The sequence below is a fragment of the Typopeltis vanoorti genome, chromosome 3, assembly GCF_054136105.1.
Source record: "Typopeltis vanoorti isolate ZY-2024b chromosome 3, IOZ_Tvanoo_1.0, whole genome shotgun sequence".
NCBI classification, from domain to species: Eukaryota; Metazoa; Arthropoda; class Arachnida; order Uropygi; family Thelyphonidae; genus Typopeltis; species Typopeltis vanoorti.
The window spans coordinates 86,060,526-86,084,792 of record NC_143551.1 but is presented as its reverse complement, the minus strand read 5'-3'; the positions used below and the strand labels follow the sequence as shown (position 1 = coordinate 86,084,792).

Below are 24,267 nucleotides of genomic sequence, written 5' to 3'. Positions count from 1 at the left end.
TCATCTTGGGCAATAAATTGACTGTGAAACAGATGCTGAGGGTACTACATGCATCAGCATGGAAATCAGAGGAGTATCTTGCTGAAAAAATATGCATTTTTCTTGTTAACCTTGGGCTTTTGTTAATAAAGTTAACTCACAAAGCTGACAAGGAGTGTGTGTGTGCGTGTGCGTGTGTGTGCGCGCGTGCATAGATTGTCAGTCAAACATAATACATCAACAAATGGACTCATTACTATACTAATTTTTAAGGGGAAATAAAAGTCTGATATAAGTCCAGTGGCGTAGCTAGAGGGGTGCGGAGGGAGCGGTCTGCCCCGGGCAACACTTTGAACCTTTTTGAACTTTTACAGTCAATTCTAACATACAGTCTCGTGAACTCAGTTCCAAATATTGTAATACTGCTGCGAATTTTCCTCTAAGTGCTGTAAGTGTTGCTAGTTGTGAGAGGAGTTTTTCTAAATATAATTGATTAAGAATTACCTACATTACTATGAAATAGACTTCGCCAATGTCATCGATGATTTTGCTAACAGAAAAGCAAGAAATGTAACATTTTAGAATGTTGAAATTAAAGTTTTACTTCAAAAATAAGCATAGCATTTTAATTTATTTCCCTATACGTCGTTTTGGCTTTTTGTAGTATTTTTGGTATGTATTGAGAGGGGCGGAAAACTCAGGCACAGCCCCAGTGGCAAAAGCTCTAGCTACACCACTATATAAGTCTGGAAATAATAAGTCTGATATTAACTTACTTAAAACTGATATAAATGAGACATTTTTTTTCTTTTTATATATATATATATATATATATATATCAGCCTCACATGAGAGGTCCTAAGATCTATGGCATGGCAATGACATGTGTAGGTAAGTGGTTATATGGAAGAAAGGAAATGTTGACCTTTGTAGCACTATTTCAAATATAAACTACTACAGTGAAAACTATGATATAATAATTGTTTTATTCCACTAGTTTCTTATGCATTATGCTGTACTTCATCAGGAATATGTTCAATTTGTAAACATATATAGCAAAGTTTAACGCATAAACTGACGTTGGTAAAATTGCCATTAAACTGACAATGCATATTATGTTGAGATATCCTTCACTTTTGGTTGAAGGGAAGAGTTAAATAAACAGTAGGGGTATGCAGTGGGAAGTAAAAGACTCACAGTCATACTCCCCACACAGAAGAGCCCAGTTACCTGTCCATGCATGACCTGAACAGTTCTCCCTACATACCATCATACTCAGGCTACCTCCAAGCATGATTTGGCAGAGTAAATGACAGTAGAGTATACACAGCTGGTCAGGAAGCTTTTTGATTTGTTACTATTAAGTTCAATTCCATGTGCTATGGTCTACAGAAGCATTTTGCTGCTGTACCTTTGTATAAGGATTGATCTGGGTCCCTATAGTGTAGTTGGCATGTCCTCGAAGGATTTCACCTGCAGTGCATGTTGAGAGAAATAAACTAGATCCCTTTCTCCAAAAAGCACACACTTCAGGCTTCAAGATAATGAAAACATCTCCCACCTAGAGGCCTAGTTAACATTTTCTCTAACTAGAAAGGATAGTTTAAAGATTTGATAGATTGCTACATGACATGTTGGTATTTCAGTTACAAAGAATCGTTTAGATACCTGGCTAGTAGATTGCATTTGACTGATATCAAAAATATCAGTCAAATCATATCAAAAAGTTATGTATATCAAAAGTTGTTTAAAGCAGTATCAAGGATGAGGAAAATGACAAGTGGGATTCCACAGAATCAGCACTTCATGAAACTTACTAAGCAATTTTTTTGCTAACATTGGGAATGAAGTGTAAGTGTATGATTTTATATATTGGGATCCATATATAGAAGGCTTCACATTCTACTAATAAGACTAAACTGCAGGAAGTGGAAATGATGAGAAATCTTGGATGGATTGTGATGGTGGACAGGGAATTAATGTTCATAGGATACATCAACTTCCACAGTGGTTAAGACTATCCGATAGTGGTGGGAATTCCCTTGGCTTAATCAGACCACATGTAGACTACTTTGCACAAATCTAGTCACATGAATTTGAAGGACATGAAGAAAATTTAGAAAAATTATACAGGTTCCTTGTAAAGATGATATCTGGACTTGAATATTGTCTATAAGAACCATTTGTCATAAAGTAATCTACAGAGTTTGGTAGATAGGAGAGGAATTATAGGATTAAGATATAAAGTTGCTGAGAGAAAAATAGGAAGAAATAAGGAGCCATCCCTGAAAGTTATACATAGTGGATTGAGAAGCAGGCTTTTTGCACAGAGAATGATGGTGATGCATAGTATTCTCTGCCAGTATGGGTAGTGAGCATGCAGATAATGAATAAGTTTAATTGTGGAATGACAGACTTTGTAGCATATATAGCAGATCTTCCATGGTGAATCTTAGGAATCTGTGGATATCCTATAATACTATTAATATCAGATAAATGGATGTTAACTATGACAAAACACAAAGGGAATGTGGATTGCGGAGTTTGGTAAGTAGACAAAAGAAAAAAAAGTGATGCTGATGTAAGTGAGTGAAAGAATTTTATAATAAAAAGAGAGTTTTCAGTCTAGAGCAGGAAAAAGCGAACAGATCAGTATTTTGTAAAAGTGGAGTAAGAGTGTGTTGAGTAAGAAATTGAGTTTGTCTTGCTTCCATACCAACTACTGGAGTTTATATACCCTTGTGTACTCCACTGAGGTGAAACAGCACATCAGTATATTATTATTATTATTATTAACATCTGACCTCTATGGAGATGGAGACTCATTGTGGGAGGTACACACTATTGCACACAATGCTCATCCAACTGTGCTTTAAACTGATTCAATGTGTCTACATTCACAACACACTCAGGCAATGCATTCCACTCACCAACCACTCTCCATGCAAAGAACCTACTCCTCATCCTCTGCTCACACTCTCCTTATAGGTTTCCAGAGATGGCCCCTCCTTGTTCTACCCCCCCTCTCTCCCATTCTATGAAAATTCTCTTCCATGTCAACCTAATAACAACCCCTGACTAGCTTATAAGTCTCAATTATACCCCTCCTCCTCCTATTCACAAGACTCTGCAATGTACATTCTCTCAATCTGTCCTCGTACTCCACATTCCAAAGACCACTGACCACCTTTGTGAATCTTCTCTGGATCCTATCCAACATATCCTCATCACCACACACTCAGATGAAAACATGAAAACTCGGTGAACAAATCTGTGCACAATAATCCATATGAGGCCTGATTATACAATGGCATTATAACCTCTCTATTTCTGCATATCAATTAGAAAAGAAAAATAGTGAATGAACATAGCATAGTGAACTTCTTTTTTTACATTCAGTTTTTGATACTCGTCGTCAACATATTGGTATATAATGATGCTAAAAGTTAATTTAAAAAAGTTTGACTTATTAGACTTACATATTTCCTTAGGAATATTAGTCCTCATAATTAGACTTCTCCAACCTTAGAAACTCTTGAGCATGCGATTGTGCTGTTAATATTATAGGCATGATCCTTATCTAGTCCCTGTGCTAATCATGTGCACACCAACATAAATTTGATGATTAAATTAATTATTGAGAATTGCATGCAATACATCCAAACTCTTCACCAAAGCTATTCATTCATACAAATGGAAATATTCCCATTTTTCACCACTTGGGAAATGAAAGAAACCATCCACGCACACACACAAGTAAAGAAATTTAATTCAGTTCCCCCCCCCCTCATCTACACACCAAATCAGTTCTGCAGATGACACCTTATTGGTCTGTTCATTAAGGGATATTCCATAATCCTATTTTTTTTAAATGTTCTTTTGCATTATTTTCATGATCCAACAAGGCAAATTCTTTTGCCTTGTTGGATCATGAAAATAATTCTCTGGGGACTGTGATATATTAGCAGTCTATAGCTCATTAGTAGTAAGGCTGTCCTTTGGTTGGAAGATCCTGGATTTGAATCCTGCCTTGGATGCAAATAAGGGTTTTTTTCATCTAAAGGTAAGTTAGTAAGCTTCATGTGTAGGTGAGAGTGCTTTTGCTCCTAGAAACTTAGATTTTCATTCAGCAAAACAGGTTGACTGGCACAGAGGAACATACAGTTAACAGATATAATACACTGGTCTTATAGCCTTGCTGTGATTTAAAACAACCACAAACCTAATGTATGGCAGCTAAATTTCATGTTCTAGGCACTAATAATCGATCTATGTGATAATAGATAAACACAACTTCAGGAATAATATAGCCACTCTCGAAGTTGTGCTTATCAAAATGAATAATATCCATCTTACATTTTGAGAGTTTACAGCTATATCTCCATTTCTTAGTTCCCAGTCCAGGAATATTCAAATCAGTGTTAGATAAAAAGATGAAAGTCTTTGCCATTTTTTGTATCATCCACAGATAACTGTCCAACATCCCCCATCAGTTATTATCATCATCAGTTTCCTGATATGTACCTTCAAGGAGTGTTCAAGCTATTATGACAGCACTACATGATTAACTTTGTTATTATTAATCTCCTATGAACAATTTTCCTCCAACTTAGTCTATTACTTGTCAAGACACCGATATTGTCATATCTAACATTTGTTCTAAGGCACTTCGAAGACTAAATTAATCCACTTAGATGATAAATAGCCAAGAGGCTATGTTTTTCCAGCGGCGTAAATTAAGTTAAGGGGATAATAACTCCCTCACTATTTTAAAGCTGGATACGAAACTCGGAGATCAAAATCTAAGAGTTTCATGCCGAAGAACTATCGGCGAGTCCTAGTGTTGTACTACCTGGGTAGTACAAAACTAGGCAACTCGGAGCAAAGGTGGAACAAGCCCCATCACTACCCTTAATATTTTCTCATAATCTAAAACGCAGCTCCTAGAAGATATATTACTGTTTTACAATATGATGAGAGGTCACTACCCAGACCAGTTTCGACCTTTTTGTATAGGTGAAGTGGGCTCTAAAAATAAGACGATCCCGAAAGATCGCCCAACTCAGCATTGTTCCGCTCAGTGACTGGCTCACCCTATCACCGAGAAGAACTTCTCAGCATTGGCTCTACCCAGTGGCAGGTTCACACCACTACCAAGCAGAGCCATAATCTCAGCAATGGCCTCTCTCAGAGGCAGGCAAAAACCTACCTCCAAGCAGAGTCTCTCAAAGCCAGATCTGCCCCACACCGGTTTCCACCCTCATTGGGGTCTCATCAGTGAGTAGGTAGACCTGGAAATTACGAAGGTTTAAGTGAAACGAACTTACATACCCTTACTATACAAATTGCCAGAACAGTGTATCCATAAATATTATTAATATGATAAAGAGCCAAGAGGCTATTTTTTTTCCAGTGGCATAAATTAAGTTAAGGGGATAATAAATCCCTCATTATTTTAAAGCCAGATATGAAACTCGGGGATCGAAATGCCGAAGAACTATCGGCGAGTCCAAGCGTAAGTCAACACCCAAGTAGTACAACACTAGGCAACACTCGAAGCAAAGGTGGAGCAAGCCTGTTAGATTTCTATCTCTGAGTTTCGTATCCGGCTTTAAAATAATGAGGGATTTATTATCCCCTTAAATTACTCCACTTAGACCTTGGTCATCCTCTGGGTCTTTTTATTGCGATCTTGGCATCAAACGCTTTTTACGAATTTTTCCTCTCCCATTCTATTTAAGTGACTAGACCACCTTAGTTAGCCCTGCTCATACATTCTTGAATGCAAACAATGTCAGATTCCTTCTTAATGTCTTCATTTTTAATATGATTCTACCATTGATGCCATCTGTTCAGATCTCTAATTTTCCTGAGAACTTTTTCTTTTTTTTTGAGTGCTTTATTTCTAACCCAACTCTCTGATCCATAACTTAAAACTGTGTTGTATACTGATAGTTTAGTGTTTTGGCTAATTTCTCTCATATTAATTTATTCAACTAACTCCCCACCATACTAGCTTTGTTTATTCTGTTGTCTGTTTCCAAATTTAATTTGCTATCTTCACTAAAAACTGTGCTTAAATCGCTGAAATATTTTACTTGTTTTATAGGGTTCTCTATTGAGAATACAGCTGAAATTTTCTTTATTTTTGCCTATTTTCATAGTTTTGGTCTTCTTTTATTGCTGATTTTCATGCCAAATTTGTTATAGCTGTTATGCAATTTAGTTACAGAACCCTGGAGACTTGTATTGGATGTGTTTATGAGGACAATATCATCTGCATAAAGGAAAGAGCAAAGTTTGATATCTACATTTTTAATATCAGGTTTAATACCACTTTCTTTTGTAATGTGATCCATATAGATGATGAATATGAGTGGAGAAAATGTGCATCCTTGTCTTACACCTGATTTTACATTCAAACCATCTTCCTTTATTTCCTTCAATTCTAACTGTTAACTTACAACTTAAATATAGACTATGTATTGCTCTGTATAATGTTCCATTTACCCCATAATATAATTGCTGTGTTTTGAAAAGCTTTTCTCTGGGCACCCTGTCTTTTATGCCTTTTCCAGAACTACAAAACTTAAGTACAGATGCTTGTCATACTCTCATGATTTCTCAACTATTTGTTGTAAAGTGAAAATCTGATCTTGACAACCTTTATTTGGCCTGAACCCAGTTTCTTCTTCTTCTTGAAGTTTCTCTTCCACAATCTTTCTCAGCCTTCATCAAGTGTGCTAGCATAAATCTTACCCAGAACATACTTAGTAAAGAAATTTCTCTGTAAATCTCACATTCAGTTTCATTCCCTTTTTTTATAGATGGGTATGAGAGCTCTACTCCAATCATCTGGAATTTGAACCATCTGACCAGTCTCACTGAATTATGCGATGTAGCCACTGCAAGTCTAAATTATAGAAAAGATATCATAGCTATAATTCTTAAACAGTAATTAAGCTGGCTTGGACACGTCTAGAGAATGTCCTTTTCCTTTCAAAGATTACCAAATATAGTCTTGAATGGAATCATCGGAAGAAGACGATCAAGAGTCAGACCAAAAAGAACTTGGCTACAGTCTTTGAAGAAAAGATTGCAATTATTGAGCTTCAGAGAGAGAGATGACAGAAATGGCTGGAGATGGAACCAGGTGGCAAGATTTGTTCATAGGGGACTCAACCTGTCATCTGACGGACGAGAAAAAAGAAGCCACTGCAAAATTTTTTTACTTCCATATTTGAGCATTTTTGGTTGTACATCTACTCCAACTGCCTTTCCCCATTTCAAGGTTTGATGGTTTTTTCTACCTCAAGTATTGATATATACTCCTGTTTGCATTTCTCTTGAAAATTTTCTGCTAAAGTTCCATCTCTGCTTGTTTCATTTAGCAATCTTTCCAAGTAATTACTTCAGACATCTAGGATATTCTTATCTTTGTTCATGCTACTTTTATCATCTTTGATTGTTTTTATAGTGCTCTTTCCTTCATTTCTAAGCATTTTCACTAGCCTCCAGAACATTTTTCCACCTTCCTGATGTTTACCTTCATGAATTTTAGCTATTTTCACACATAGCTTAGCTCTCTTACATTTTTCTCTGTTTTTTAGAGCATCTGCTGATTTATTTGCTAGGAACTTTCATTATGCTTTCTTCTTTTCCAGGACTGTTTATTTAATTTTTTGTGTCCACCACAGCATTCTTATTTTTCTAACCTTGCAGACAACCTCACCACATGCCTCCCTTGCTGCATCAGTCAGTGTTTTCTTCAGAGTTTGCCACTGAGATTTCAAGGTTTGGTTCTTGTTTTCAAACTGTTTCATTCTTTCTTGAATAATGTTTGTATAGTTGAGTCTACAGTCTACCACCTGTAAAAGCCACTCAACTTTAATTCTTTTTAAAACTTTTTTATGTACTGTTCTTTTCAATGTGCTATTCAGTTTTATTACTTTTATTTTATTTGAAATTGGAGTGATGATCATTTTCAATTTCAAATCCTCTGTACACACTTGTATCCTGAACCAGCATGCAGATATCACCCATCTGTTATATTATCAGTATTTAGGTTAACCAGGAATGAATCCAAGCATATCCTTAATGGCACTAGACTGAGATTCTTTCTGACAAACTTTTTTTCTGGTTACTGTCAGTCAGCTAGTTTTTCCATTTAACCCAAATCTCTTAGTATAAGAAAACTAAATTTTGTAGCATCCCACCTAAATTCTGCAAAATCCAAATAATAGAATTCGCTATAACTAAACTCTGAATGTGAAGCTTAAATCGTTTTGTTTTATTTTCAGGAGTTAGAAATGAGGATTGAAACTCAGAAGCAAACATTAGCTGCAAGAGATGAGAGTATCAAGAAACTGATGGAAATGATGCAAACTAAAGGAATAGGTAAGTAAACAGTATTAATAGAAAAGAGCCTCCAGTAGTTTCTTGATTTATTCTTATTATTTTCAGTTGGGCACCTCACTGAGTTCAGTACTATCGAACTCTACTCACATAGCACCTATAATATTTCTCCTTGAACTCGAACACTGACTGCAGCCATTTCGCTCATTTGCTACATGCCATGAGAAAAATCTAGACATCATGCCATTGCTGACACATTTTTAATCAGCTTCCAAGCATAACCCCCTTGTTTTTGCTCCACATGCCATATGTTGCAAAATTTCCACTGTATGTATTTTATAGATGTACAGTGATACCTCGGCTAACGAGTGACCCTGCTAACGAATTTTTTGGCTAACGAAGATTTTTTCGCTGTTTTTTAGACTCGGCTAATAAATATTGGCTAACAAATGTTTTAGTGGATGTGTGCGCTAACATAAAGCAGCAAACATGAACGGTCGGGCCATTCCAGGAGCTTATCTTTTCCATCTGTGTGTGTGTGTGTGTATGTGTGTGTGTGTGTGTGTGTGTGTGTGTGTGTGTGTGTGTGTGTGTGTGTGTGTGTGTGTGTGTGTGTGTGTGATAAAGAAATGAGCTAACCACATCACATAGGGGAGACCCTCCAACCCGACTGGGTTGTTTATGTTCGAGACAGAGAGAAGTGAGATGCCTCGTACCAGTGTCAGTACGGTGCACGCTCCGTGTGGCTGTGAATGCGAGAGGTAAGTGTCATAGCATTTATTCTTTACTTGGCTAAATTCTACTATAGGGGATTAATTTATAATTAGTAAATTCTATTCTTATCTAATTAAATAAATAATATGCTATATGTCATATTTCTTTTATATTTTTCAGAAAAAAATTTTAAAAGTGAAAAAACTTTTCTTGACAATGGATGCAAAAAAAGTAGGCGACAAATCCAAAGGAAGCAGAAAGTTGTTCACAATTGAGCAAAAGAAAGAAATAATTTCAGCATATGAAAGAGGAGTCAGAATTGTGGATTTAGCAGTCAAGCATGGCATAGCATCATCATCAATAACTACAATTTTGAAGAAGAAGGAAGAGATTAAGGCAGCTTCAGTTGCAGCTGGTGTGAAGACCTTGGCTCTCAATCCCAAAGAAGTTCTGTGAATGAAGAAATGGAAAAGCTTCTAATGATCTGGATAAATGAGCCTTAAATGGCTGGTGACACTATGACTCAAGAGATGATCTGCAGCAAAATCAAAATGATTTATGAAAATTTGAAGAAAAATGTGGCAGGACACAGTACAGCAGAGGCAGAGGAAGAATTCAAAGGAAGCAGAGGATGATTTCAGACGTTCAAGAAAAGGTCAGGGATCCATGTGTAATTAGACATGGAGAAGGAGCCAGTGCAAATAAAGAGGAGGCTGAGAAGTTTGTTAGAGAATTTCAGGAGTGGACCGTCATTCATGGATACAAGCCAGAACAAGTGTTTAATTGTGAAGAAACTGGGTTGTTCTGGAAGCAAATGCCTAAAAGAACTTTCATCACAAAAGAAGAGAAGTGTATGCCAGGGTACATTGTGCTAATGCAAATGGTGATCTCAAAATTAAACCAATGTTGGTCCACCACTCTGAGACACCAAATATTTTCAAGAAAGAGAATGTTTGCAAGCCCATGCTTAGTGTTTATTGGAAGTCAAACACCAAGGCATGGGTAACAAGAAGCATATTCACAGAGTGGATCGTGGAAGTGTTTGGGCCCATGGTGAAAAAGGACCTGAGAGAAGAAAACTTGCCTGAAAAGGCTATGCTTCTTATGGACAATGCTCCAGGGCATCCACCTGGCTTGGAAGAAGATTTGGAGGCAGAATTTAACTTCATCAAGATAAAATTTCTTCTGCAAACACCACATCTATTTTGCAACCCATGGACCAACATGTCATATCAAACTTTAAGAAATTGTATACAAAACACATGTTCCAAAGATGTTTTGATGCAACTTCATTTACCAGTCTGACTCTGAGGGAATTCTGGAAGGATCATTATCATATCCTTCATGCTATTCAAGTCATTGCCATGGCATGGGATGAAGTGTCAGTTAGGACACTTAATGCTGCCTGGAAAAAGTTATGGCCAGACTGCTGCTGCTGCAAGATAAGAAGTGCTGTTTCCAGTGTTCAAGATGCTGCTGGGGAACTTGCTGCTGAAAATGTCAGCATTTTCAGCAGCAAGTTAAGATAGTCTCCTTGAGCAAAGCATTACATTTGGAGGTAAATGAAGATGTGGAAGAATTGGTTGAAGAACACTCAAAAGATCTGACAACAGAAGATCTTGAAGAGTTGAAAAAGCAATTGAATCAGGAAAGAGACAAGGAAGATAAAGAGTGCTCATCAGAGGAGGAAGCCAGCAATAAAAAGGGATGAATGCCAACAGGTGACATTAAAAAAATGCTGCACTACTGGGAAGAGTTTCAGTATTTGGCTACAAAGTGGCATCCCAACAAAGCTGAAATGAACAGACTTTGTGCCTTGATTGAAGACACAAAGAATCACTTTGTGATTCTTTGTGTGATTCAGACACAAAGAATGTCTGAATCACTTTAAAAACATTCTGAAAAAAAGAGAAGTTCAATCAACTTTGGACAGATTTTTGATATCTCCTTTAGCAAAAAGACAGAGGCCAGCTACTGAAGAAGAGGAGACTTACCTTGAATAAACTTTGAAAATTTAGAAGAAGAATAGTAAAAATGTTGTGTACATATTTTCAGTTTAATAAAGTGTATATGATAGTGTAAAGATCGTCAGTTTTTCATTCTACTTTCCATTCTCCTTCATCTAATTGGGTAGCTGTTCATCTCAGCCTTTGGTGAGTTTTTGCTCTTTTATAGTGTGCTTTTTACTATATTATAAAACTTATCTTTAAATAGTAGGCAGCATCCATTACAAATTAAACGATTTTCTATAGAAACCTATGGAAAATCTCGTTTCGGTTAACGAAGATTTCGGCTAACGAATGCGATTCCGGAACGAATTATCTTCGTTAGTCGAGGTATCACTGTATTGGAAATTTTGTAACAAATCCCTTTACTATCTTATAGTTTTCTTATATGTACTCTCTTTTTGTTTAGACATGAAACTATGAAGCTCACATTTCCTTACTCTCTCTCTCTTTCTCTCCCCTATGCAACAACATTCAACAGGACATATATTATCTTGACTATCTACCTTCGAAATTCTCTGATGTTTTTTCATTGTTTTAAAAATCCAGCCAACCATATAAAAGCACAGTGATAGTTCACATATAGCCTTATAAAGAGGAAAAATTATTTTCTTATCCCTTCAAGTTAGTATTTCTCTCTCTCTCTCTCTCTCTCTCTCTGTTCTCCTCCAGCTCACCCCAACTCAACACTGCAAATTTCAGCTGTTCTAGCTTTACTACCTTAACAATTAAACCTGGAATTTCAACTCTATACATTTTGCACCCCTAGGAAAAAGAGCCTCTTCAACAAGTTCAAGTAAATTTCCATTGTATATTATTTGGCATGAGGGAGGAGATTCAATGGTGGATCCTGAAGACAACATAGATTGATTCAGTGAAAGAGGCATGTGATGAGGTTTTCTACAAGGATAGAAAAATTAAGAAAGAAGAACATGTATCAGAAGTTCCTGGCAAGTATGTCTGCATGTGCTGTGAGAGAATACTGTGAAAAATATAAAAAATCAAGGCAACGTGTAAAGCTAGCTAAAAAAAGGTCATAAGAAGACTTTGGTAAGAATATAGAAAATAAATATCAGAAAGGTGGCAATATATTCTGGAAGCTATTAAAAAAGCTTAGAAATGGAGAAAAGAGTACTGTGAAATGAATTAGAGATTATTATTATTATTATTACCTAAGACCCCACGGAGTCAAAGACTCATTTAGAAGGTCCTTTTATCATACACACAGCTCATTACACCACGCTTTAAACACACTCAAATTCTTTGCAGACACCACACTCTCAGGCAAGGCATTCCAATCATTCACAACTCTGCATGCAAAAACCTGCATCTCACTCTTCTGTTCACACCCTCTTTATACAGTTTCCAGGGATGACCTCTGGTTCTCCCCAGATCTCCCACTGTTTTCTGTAGAACCTCTCCAACATTGATCCTATAATAACCCCTTACTAACCTGTAAGTCTCTATCATATCTTCCTTCTTCCTCCTATCCACTAGGCTCTGTAAATTGCATCTTCTCAATCTTTCTTCATATTCAACATTCCAGAGGTCAGTCGCCTCTGGACCCTTTCCATCTCTTCATCCTTTTGAAAACTGGGTAACGAAATCTGGGCACAGTAGTCCATGTGTGGCCTAATCAAAGCCTTACACAATGGAACAAGAATCTCCATACTTCTACAAGTCAGTGTCCTCTGCATCATTCCCAGAGTCTTTGTGTTGTCTTCACAATTTTTCAATGTGTTCCCTAAATTTCAGATCCTCATCCACTATTACTCCAAGATCTCTTATTTCCTCTACCTCCAACAATATACCTTCATGAAGCATAAATTCTGCATCCCATCTTTGTTTCCCAAGTTTTAAAACCTTACATTTTGCAACATTTGAACTCACATCCCCATTACTGTGCCCAATCATGCAATTTATTCAAGTTTTCTTGTAAGATCACAATATCTTCTTTATTCTTCATAGTTCGTCCCAACTTTGCATCAACTGCAAACAACCGAATATCTCCATCCAAATCTTTGTACCAATATCATTAATATCCAACTTAGACAGTCATCATCATTATCATGAACAATCATGGGTCCAATGCCTATAGGTGTTTGATGCCATCTTGATATGATTCTTCCATTGCATTCTATTTTGTGCAAGGTGACTCTCCGCTGCATGTTAACCCTTACAGCTAGACAACTCTCTCTCTTTACTGATAAACAAGTGAATATTCACTGCATTGATGGAACCGAGCTTGCACAATTCTGTGGACAACTGCTTAAGTTGTAATGGTATTTAATGCAGGACTGTGTAGTATTGCATTTTTCACTTTTTCCCCCAAATTCTTGTTTTCAAGGGTTAAGGTTCCCATTTTATAATTTTTTTTTAAATGAATTTTGTATATTAAAGTCTTTAAAGTGTCAAGTCTTAGAGATTTCCTATTGGTAAGTTGTTTTTTTTCTCTAAATTTAAGCTTTATTTTTGCTGATAGAACTTCTTGATTAGAATCGACATCAATTTTCTTTAAGGTTTTTACATTTTGTTGACTAGGATTTGGTCAGTACTTTTAGTTGTGCTGTCAGGTGAAGTCTGAGTTTATTTGCAACTGTCTCTATAAAAATGTTAGTAATCATGATTCTTGTCATCTTACAAAATTTAAGGACTCCATTGCATCTTTCACTTCTTTCATCTGTCCAAATTTCCTCATTACTCCTTTTGTGTCTTAATAAACAATCAAATGAAATGTACAATCAAATTAGCCAAGTAAATAAGAAAAGGGTGATCATTATCAGTGATTTTAATTATGGCAATGTAGACTGGAATGATGAGATAGGAACTGGAAGTAAAGAAAATGAGTTTCTTGAGTTTTTGAGGGGATAACTACCTCAGACAGTATGTAACAGAGGGCACACGAGGATTGAGTGTCTTGGATTTGGTCATCTCATCAGAGGATGTAATTATAAATGAGGTGTCAAATCATCCACCATTTGGTGAGAGTGACCATGAGGTGATTGCCAGCAGTACAAGGAACTCTGTGAGAAAAGGGTATAGGTGGGAACTACAAGGGGGGGGGGGGTGATTATGAAGCACTCAGGAGACAGCTTACGGGTGTAGCATGGAATGAGGAGTTAGCTGGAAAGGAGATCAATGCAGCTTGGGGTATTTTCAAAAACTGTTTAGTAGATGCAATGTCTAAATGTATTCCAAGGGTGAGAAGGTTAAATAAGGTGGGTGTGAGATGGATGAATAAAGAGATTAAGCATGCGATACAGAGAAAAAGGTCATTTTGGAGGCAGCATAAGAGAAGTGGAAATAACCAATTCCATGAGGTCTACAAAGACCAAGCAAGGAGGGTGACTTGTTGGTGAGGGTAGCTAAAGAGAGGTATGAACAGCAATTGGCTAATGAAGCCAAAAGGAATCCTAAGGAGTTCTTTCGATATGTAGCCAGCAAAAGAAAGAATAATTATGGAAGGATGACACTGATTGAAGAAAATGGTATAAATACAGCTGATGCAGAATGTGTGGTGGAGATACTTAATGAGCAGTTCATAAATATCTTTCAATCTTGTGAATGTGACTTCATGGAGGGATTGAGTGCAGTTGATGATGGGGAGGAGAGACTGACTGGAGGTGAGCAAGAGGTGTATGGGAGTTGAGTAAACTAGATGTTAATAAGGCTGTGGGACTTGATAATATATCACCACGTATTCTGAAAGAATGTGCCAGGGAGCTGACATCTGCCTTGACGTATTTTTTAATATGAGTCTTGCACTCGGTCAAGTTCCTGAGGAGTGGAAGGAGGGCAAGATTGTGCCACTTCATAAAGGAGGTGATCAAACTCAAGCATCAAACTATAGGCCTATATGTGTGTCAGGTGTTGTGGTTAAGTTGTTAGAGAAGCTTGTGAGAACTAGGATCCAGAGTTGGGTTGATTACAACGGTATTATCTTTGATGGACAGCAAGGATTTGCTAAAGGGAGGTCATATTTTAGTAATTTACTTACTTATTACAATAAAGTGACTGCTTCCTTGGACAGAGGAAAAGGTTACACAGTAATATACTTTGATTTCGCAAAGGCTTTTGATAGAGTACTTCATGATAGGTTCACAGTCAAACTAGATGGGGTTGGATATTAGATTGATGCATTGGATTGGAGACTGGCTATCTGATAGGTATCAACAAGTTGTGTATGGGGGAGGGATATCTACGAAAAGGAGAGTCACTAGTGGAGTGCCTCAAGGGTCTGTTTTAGGTCCATTGCTGTTTAACTTGTATATTAATGATATAGGTGAAGATTTGGATGGAGATATTCAGTTGTTTGCAGATGATGCAAAGTTGGGACGAACCATGAAGTATAGTGAAGATGTTGTGACCTTACAGGAAGACTTGAATAGATTGAATGATTGGGCATGGAAATGGGGATGTGAGTTCAATGTTGCAAAATGTAAGGTTTTAAAATTTGGAAAACAAAGATGTGATGCAGAATTTATGCCTGGTGAGAATATATTATTGGAGGTAGAGGAAATAAGAGATATGGGGGTGATAGTGGATAAGGATCTAAAATTTAGGGGACACATCACCAAAATTGTGAAGACAACACAAAGGCTTCTGGTGATGATGCAGAGGACACTGACATGTAGAGGTAGGGAGATTCTTGTTCTGTTGTATAAGGCCTTGATTAGGCCACACATGGACTATTGTGCCCAATGGTCACCAGGTTTTCAGAAGGATGAAGAGATGTTGGAATGGGTCCAAAGGAGACTGACTAAGGAAAGATTGAGAAGATGTAATTTGCAGAGTCTGGTGGACAGGAGGAAGAGGGGGAGATATGATAGAAACCTACAAGTTGGTAAGGGGGTTGTTATAGGATCAATGCTGGAGACGTTTTACAGAGAAGAGTGGGAGATCAGGGGAGAACCAGATGTCATCCCTGGAAACTGTATAAAGAGGGTGTGAGTAGGGGATTGAGCGGCAGGTTTTTTTTATGCAGAGTCGTGAATGAGTGGAATGCCTTGCCTGAGAATGTGGTGTCTGCAAAGAGTTTGAATGTGTTTAAAACATGGTATGATGAGCTGTGTGTGTGTGATAAAAGGACCTCCCAGATGAGTCTTTGACTCCATGAGGTCTTGGGGTGGTAATAATAATAATAATAATAATACTTGCCTATTTTTGCAGTAAATTCTGTCTTTGCTATCAACGTCTTTTCGGTTTGCATTATCAATTTCTATTTGTTTGTGGATTCAAGAGAAATTCCTCATATTCATCAACTCCATGATAGTAATCTGTTGCATTGTCTTAATGTGTGTGCACATGTGCATGCATGCATTTGTGCATGTACAAAACAGTATTCAAACCAGTTTTTATTGTTATGGCTGCTTCTATTTCTGTTATTATTTAATTGCTGTTCTGCGATCCTGTACTGACAATTCATATGACACTTAGACAAAAATTCCACACTAATAAAGATTTTTATATGAATTGTCTTCCATTTTTATATTTCTTTTGAGGATACCTCTATGGAGTGAGAAGACTCATCGTGGGAGGCCCACTTTAACCATTATTCACACAGTACCTACCATAGCTTTCCTTAAACTATTCACTGTCAGAGCTCTTAACCCACCTCTGTTATTCCTTTCCAAATCACTCACCATTCTCTAAGCAAAAAATATAGTCCTCACACCCTTACTAACCACACTCTTACACAACTTCCAAACCCCTATTTGTCCGTGTATTGAAAATTTTCTTTTGTATCATTCTTATAGACCCACCCCTTTAGTAACTTATGAGCTTCTATTATGTCCCCTCTTTTTTCTGCCTATTAACTAAACTTTTCAACGTAATCCATCCTCACGGAACATTCCACAGACCTGTCATTATTCTTGGTTACTTGTATCAGGATCCTTTCCACTACTTTCTCATCCTCAAGGAAACCACGTGATGAAATCTGTGCACATTAGTGTCAAGATGCATTGGTATCACAGCTGAGTATAAAGAGGAATAATAGCTTCCCTATCTCCACTTGTCAAGGTGTTCTTTAACATCCAAGTAATTCTTTGAGGTACTTTGCCAAATTTTGCAGTATGCCCTCCGAATTTCAACTTTCTGTCCATTGTTATTCCCATATCCTTAGTCTTATCAATTATTCTGCAGTCCAGTACTATCAATGTAATATACAATATGTAATATTTTCATTCCAAAGTGGATGAAAATATTACATAATGCGTGTTACATTCATAGTACTGGATTGCAGGATAATACCTTCCTGGTTTTGCATCATCAGCAGAGAACTGAATATATCTCTCCCTTAAATCATTCCCTATATCATTAATATACATGTTAAGCAGTAATAGCATTTACAGAGCAGTGAGGTGCTCCATTTACTGTCCTCATTTGTTTGGAATCTACTATGCTATATCTATAAGATCATTAGAAATAAAACAGTTGATCGGAGAATAGAGATGACATATTAAAAGTACTAAAGAATCACATAGAGAATGTGTGTGTGTGTGCGTGTGTGCATACATATACCCTATGTAGAATAAAATGTCTGGACACCCCATTTTGCAATAAAAATGGAACATTGCAATGGATCGTGTGTGCAGAATTCCTTTAAAACTGCAGGTGGGCTCCTCAAATGTCATACAGTATTGTATATTGTCTACTTGTAAGGCATAGTCATATGTTGAGCTTACTGACTTCCAACGAGGTGTTATTATAGGATGCCATTATCAGCAACCTGTCCATGTGTGTGATTGCAAAAAAATTGCAATGCCCATGGTTAACTGTTCACGACGTTATTAGTAAATGGAAACATGAGTAACTTACATCTACCAAGAAACATTCAATAAGGCTACATAAATTGATGGAAAAGAACAAGAAAGCTCTAAAACTTGTCGTCCATGAATGCTGTCATTCCTTTGCACAAATCATCACCAAGGAATTGCGGGAATCAACAGGGGTGAGTGTATGCACAAAGACTGTTCATAAGGAACTACACAAGTTAAATTTCCATGATCCAACTCAGAAGTATTATCCAATCCTATCTGTTTCAATTTATTTAACAGCTTGTCATGTCGTGTCATCAGTCTATAAAAAGCTTTGGCAAAATCTAAGTAAACCACTGCATATGCATCTCCTTTGTCCAAGACATTTGTCACTTTGCTATAGTACATAAGTAAGTTAGTTAAACATGATCTCACTTTAACAAACCAATGCTGATAACTACAGAGAATACTGTAGTTATCAACCCATTTCTGCATCCTACTTCTCATTGATCACTCTAGTACCTTCACCACAACTCCAGGTATACAGATTGGACTATAATTTATAGCCATAGCCTTATCACTACCTTTATAAAGTGGAACAATTTTACTTTCTTTCCACTCCCTTGAAACCTGTGCTGTTGTAAGACTTATTAAACAGGCATTCCAATTCTACTGCCAATTTCCTGTAACATTCCCTTAAAACTTGTGGTAATATGTCATCAAATCCTATCGCCTTATTGACATTGAGGTTATTTATTTCCTTAAATACCTCCTGCTCACTCACAGTTAAGCCATCCTCTCTTATGTCATCTACTCTTAAGTTTCTCATGATTTCATCCTGATGAGTTTGAAACACCCTTATAATTTGATCACTGAATACCTCAATAATATCTTTGGCAGCAGTTACCATTCTATCATTTTCATCCATTAACATCATCTTACCATAATCATTCTTTCTTTCTTCCTTCTACTTGCCACATATCAAAGAGTTTTTTAACTCTCTGGGGCTTTTCTTTGCCTGATATGCTAATTTCTACTCATATTGCACTTTTGTTGTCCTTTCACTCTCCTGGCTTGTTCTTTATACTCTTCAATAAATTAATTATTACCATTATTCATCTTTTATTGCTGCCAAAGTGCCTTCTTTTTCTTCTTCCAGATTTCATGCTTGACCTCCTTATTCATCCATTTTACACTTACCTTATTCAGCCTTTTGATCTTCAGAACACATTCACACATTGCTGTTATGTATTTCCTTGTCCAAGCAGCATTTATTTCCTTACCACTCAACTCCTCGTTCCATGCTGTAGCTCCAAGCTGTCTCCTAAGCTTATTATAATCACCAGCCTTGTACTTCCACATATATCCTTTGCTCACAGAAGTCTGCATATTGCTAGCCACAACCAAGGTGATCACTTCATGATCACTCTCACCAACCTGAGGAAACTGTGAAACTCCAATCACAGTTACATATCTAAAACTTTCTTTACATGCTACCTGAGATAGTTGGCCCTCAAGAACTCAATAAATTCATTTTCTTTATTCTCAAATACTATCTTCTTCATTCCAATCTATACTGCCATAATTAAAATCATCATTAATAATTACCCTTCCTTTGTTCACTAACCCAAGTTGTTTATACATTTCTTCATCACCACCCTCCACATTCTCTAGCCTATAGTGATATCCAACTAAATATGTCATCCTGTCAATCTCCACCTCACACCACACTGTCTCATAACCATTGCTACTATTGCCCTCTTTCATGTCTACCTTATGTGGATATAATTCCCCTGCTCTCATCAGTAGCACTCCCCCTACCTTCATGTCCTTTCTATCCTCATGAAAAACACTGTACCCTTCCATTTCTATTCCTATTAGAATATCATCTTCATTCATCTATGTTTTACTTTTTCCAATAATTTTGGAAGAATAAACTCACTCAGTGAAATAATTTAATTTCCTTTATTTTTGATCCTTCTGGCTTTTGTAAATAACATGGCAGATCACTTTTAGGTCAATAACCAGTCCTACCCAAGCAGCCACTTGATGGTTGTGATTTCCCCACAACACCTGCCCTTGCCCAATCACCTTTATCACTGCTTACAACATATATCTGCTCAGTCTCAACTACTTTCCCACCCACATCCCAATCTATTCCATTTCTATGCTAATCATCCCCATACATAGATTCAATACTACTTCCAATATCCACTCTCCCTACGTCATGTCTCCCTGTCCACCCAGACTCTCCTTGTTTCCCTGTTCTCTTGCATTCTCATTCTCTTGTCATCTCTCACACTCCCACTGTTTCCATTGTATGGTACTTCTGTTTCTTCAGTACCACTCTCCTAATCTTTCACTTCATCTCTTACTTCTGATCTCTTGCTTGCATCACGCACTGCACTTCAATCTAGCAACAATTTCTCCAGTGCACACTCACTTCCAAGTCCTTCAAATACAATCCATCACGTCTATAAAATTCCATTCTTCCCTCAAGTACATGCCATACATCTACAAACTGTACTCCCTTCTCCTCACACTGCTCCGATACCATACCATTCATGATACTGGCTATCCATCTCAACTCATCATTGTCATACCTCGGCAACACTGACAGCCTTTCCCACAATACTGTTATCTTTCCCTCTCCTCAATAACTTCCTGATATTTGCTCTTACATTCTCCTTATCCATTTAAATCATTTGTCCCCACAACCATCACCACCACTAATTCTCTTGCTCATTTTCTCCTAGTCTAAAGCATGAGTTCTGTTGTCCCTCCTGGATAGCAGACTTTATGGTCTCTCTCATTAATCAATCCTCGAATCGTAAAATCTCCACACACTGCTATTCTCTAATCACTTGTCACCTCTTTTACCCTTTTTTTTCCCTTCATTCTGTTCTTCTGCACACTTTCATTTGTTTTCACTAAACATCTAATATCACTCTACATATTCCTCATTTCATTTTGAATTACTGTTTTATCAAATCCTTCTTTCCTACCATTTCACTCTCTGTCACTCCCATGTCTTGCTACCTCTAGTTCTGTTGTCTTACTTCCACTTCTTCATTTGTGCTTCCTTTCGCTCCCTTATCACTTAGTTACTATTCTACACTCTTGTGTTCTTCTACCCCCTCAGTCTCACTAGATTTTCTTTCCATTTCTGTTTCTTTCATTTATGCTAGCTTTCATTTCTTGAGTCTGTTTTGCATTTGTTAACTCATAGTCTAACAAAATATTGCACTTCCTAAAACTCCATACTTTCTCTCATCTTCTGTTCAGTGTCTCCACAAACACATATCTCATGTTTTGCCACACATGCATGTTGCACTCATATCATCGAATCATTTTTTGAAAAGTCTGCACCATTAACAGCAATTTTTGTAGCACTTGGCACTGGTGCCTAGTTGCACCTGTCGACACTCGCATTGTTGACCTTGTGAGTACCGCCATCACATTCTGTTCAAAGATATTTCTGCACTCCAAAATGCAACATCCTGCACTTATTAATATTAAAACTACAATCCCACTCCTGTGTCCAAGTTAAAAGTCTGTTCAAATCTTCCTGAAAGGAATTAATATCAGCAGTACTACTTATAATTCTCCCCAACTTTTCATTATCATCAAACAATTGAAGATCTCCAGTCAATCCACATGATATATCATTTACAAGTTAAGCAACAGTGGTCCAAGAACAGAACCCTGGGGCATGCCACTGGTTACTCTTCTTTTTTTGAGACACTGCTCTATCATGCACAACTTGTTGGTATCATTCAAAGAGCCAATCTGCAATCCATCTAACTAATATACTATATATATATTCCCATCGTCTGCAGCTTGTGCACCAACTGATCATGTGGTAGTCTATCAAATGCTTTTGCAAAGTCCTAGAATATCATTGTATATGATTCTCCCTTATCTAACACATTTGTCACTGTCATAAAATGCAAGTAAATATCTAAAACAAGACTGACCATTTACAAATCAATGCTAACCATCATAAAGAATACTATGTCCATCAACCCGATCTTGTATTTTATTCCTAACCTCATACTCTCTCTCTCCAACACCTTGATTACAACTGTAGTTATACAGACTGGTCTGTAACTGGAAACATCTGTCCTAGAACAATGCTATTTTGCCTTCTTTCCATTCCTTAGGAACCTCATCCACTGCAAGACTTTCATTAATTAGCCAGTTCAAGGGCATAGCTAACTGTTGTGCACATTTCTTAATACATGGCAATATATCATCCATTCCCACAATGTTATTAACATCTACCCCAATTAACACCTGATACACCTCCAATTCTCTCATTTCGAACTCTCTTAATGCTTACCTCTATATATTGCATGCACAGCATCATTTACACCAGTATGATATACACTGATAATGTGCTCATTCAATAATTCTTGTGCTCATTCAATAATCCTTTGCAAAGGTCACTCTGCTGCCATGACTATCCACCAATTTCAATGTGCCATCACCAACAAACAGCTGAACATCTCCTGACAGGTCCTTCCTAATATCATTAATGTACAGATTGAATAACAGTGGTCCAAGGATCACTGTTATTCAAACTATCCCACTGGTTACCTTAATCTCGGTGGAATTTGCCTCTCCCCCATATACCACTTTTCATGATACCTGTCTTTCACTGTCCACTTATCGAATTCAGTAGTTTATATTTTAATCGCATATCTTTCAGTTTATTCAAGTCTTTCATGTGATATCCTATCAAACGCTTTAGCACAATCTAAGAGCATCATGGTGTATCCATTCCCTTTACCCAACTCAGTCATGGCATTATAATGAAATATGAACAAAGTGCTCAGACATGGCCTCCCATTACTAAATCCATGCTGGTTTCTTGCAAAGCATAGCTTGTTTGTGAACCACTTTCTGTATGTAAGCTCTTACAACTTCTCCAAAATCTTCACAATCATTTTAGAGATACTGGTAGGTCGGTAGTTAAACAGATCTTAGCAAAGTGAGTATTCCTTATAATTAATGCTTAAGGAATTGACAGCGTACACTAGAAATATAAATTAAATCAACTTTAATATATACTTTCCGATATTTCGGGAACGTCACGTTCCCATCTTCATGGGAACTTAAGATAAAGACATGTGCATGTAAGTACTACATAACAGCAAATGAGAAATGAAGCGAGGAAGCTACCGTTTTCCTAAAGTCCTGATGGTGCCCCCTGGCGGGCTATATTAAGTGTTCTTGGCCTTTGAGCAGAAGTTCTTCTGATGTATGTTTCCCAAATTTGGGGCAGTCTCATGCATCCAAATTTGTTAAGGTTTGGCATCTTCCTAAGGGCTGAGGTTGATTCCATGAATAGTCTTTCATATTTGAACTTGCTGTGGTGTATTACTGTGATTTTCTTCCACTTTATTCTGTGGCAAGTATCCAGAGCATGGTCTGCAAGCCCAGAGTGGCTGTACTTTCTCCATAAAGAAGTTGGCCAAGGGTGGGGAAAGTGGTGAACCCATGGCTGTCCCCTCTATCTGTTTGTAGAATTTTTTCTGCCAAATGAAATAGCCTGATTTCATTGTGAACTGAAATAGGGCTGAGATATCGGGAGGAAATTTAGCTTGGAGATTTAGCTCTAAGGTTTCTTTGAGGGGGAAATTTGTGAATAAGGAGGAGATGTCAAAACTGACCATTATGTTATTATGTTTGAGTGTAAGGTTTTCTATACTGGCTTTGAAGTGGGCTGAGTTTTTTATGTGTGATGGTGTGTTGCCAGTATAGTGTGAGAGCGCTTTGGCTAAATATTTAGCTAGTTTGTAAGTGGGGGGAATCAATGCCATCCACTATGGGACGTAATGGCACATTTTCTTTATGTATTTTCGGGAACCCATATATATGGGGGAGGGTCTAGAGTTATATGGTTTTAGTCTGTTAGTAATCTCCACAGGCCAAGAAGTGACCTTCTTAAGGAGCCTATGGAGTTTTCTAATTTGTGAGTTGGTGGGATTGTATTCAATGGGAAGGTAAGTAGCTCGATCTAATAGTAAAGCCTTAAGCTTACCTGTGTAGTCAGTATGATTGAGTACCACAGTGGCATTCATCTTATCTGCATTGGTGAAAACTATTTCTTTGTTATTCTGCATTTCCGGTAGAGACTTGTATTCACTAATGGATATGTTGGTTTTTGGAGGTTTTGCTTTTGTGAGAACACAAGCTATGTCCAATCTAATATTGTTGGCAATGTGGTTTGAAAGGTGGCGAATTCCGCATTCAGTCTGGATCATTAATTCCTCGGTGGTAATTTCGTAGGAGCAATAGCGAAGTTGTGACCACGTGACAGAGCGTTGAGTGCTTCAGGCTTCCAGATGACTGAAGAAAGGTTAACTACAGTGTTGGTTGGTAGTTTTGTATCGGAAAGTATATATTAAAGTTGATTTAATTTGTATTTCTAGAGTAAGCTGTCGATTCCT

At 37.3% G+C, this 24,267-nt stretch overlaps 1 protein-coding gene across 2 annotated transcripts in view; it reads left to right on the top strand.

The window, feature by feature from the left end:
• LOC150108348 (uncharacterized) overlaps nt 1-24,267 on the top strand; it is a 509,704-nt gene that overhangs the window by 253,298 nt on the left and 232,139 nt on the right. For both annotated transcript variants that reach the window (XR_016548130.1, XM_090390709.1), the window contains exon 3: nt 8,280-8,376. Coding sequence is in view for 1 of the 2 variants with exons in the window: in XM_090390709.1 (XP_090246835.1) it covers nt 8,280-8,376 (97 nt within the window). In the remaining variant the exon portion in view is untranslated. The remainder of the gene's footprint in view (nt 1-8,279; nt 8,377-24,267) is intronic.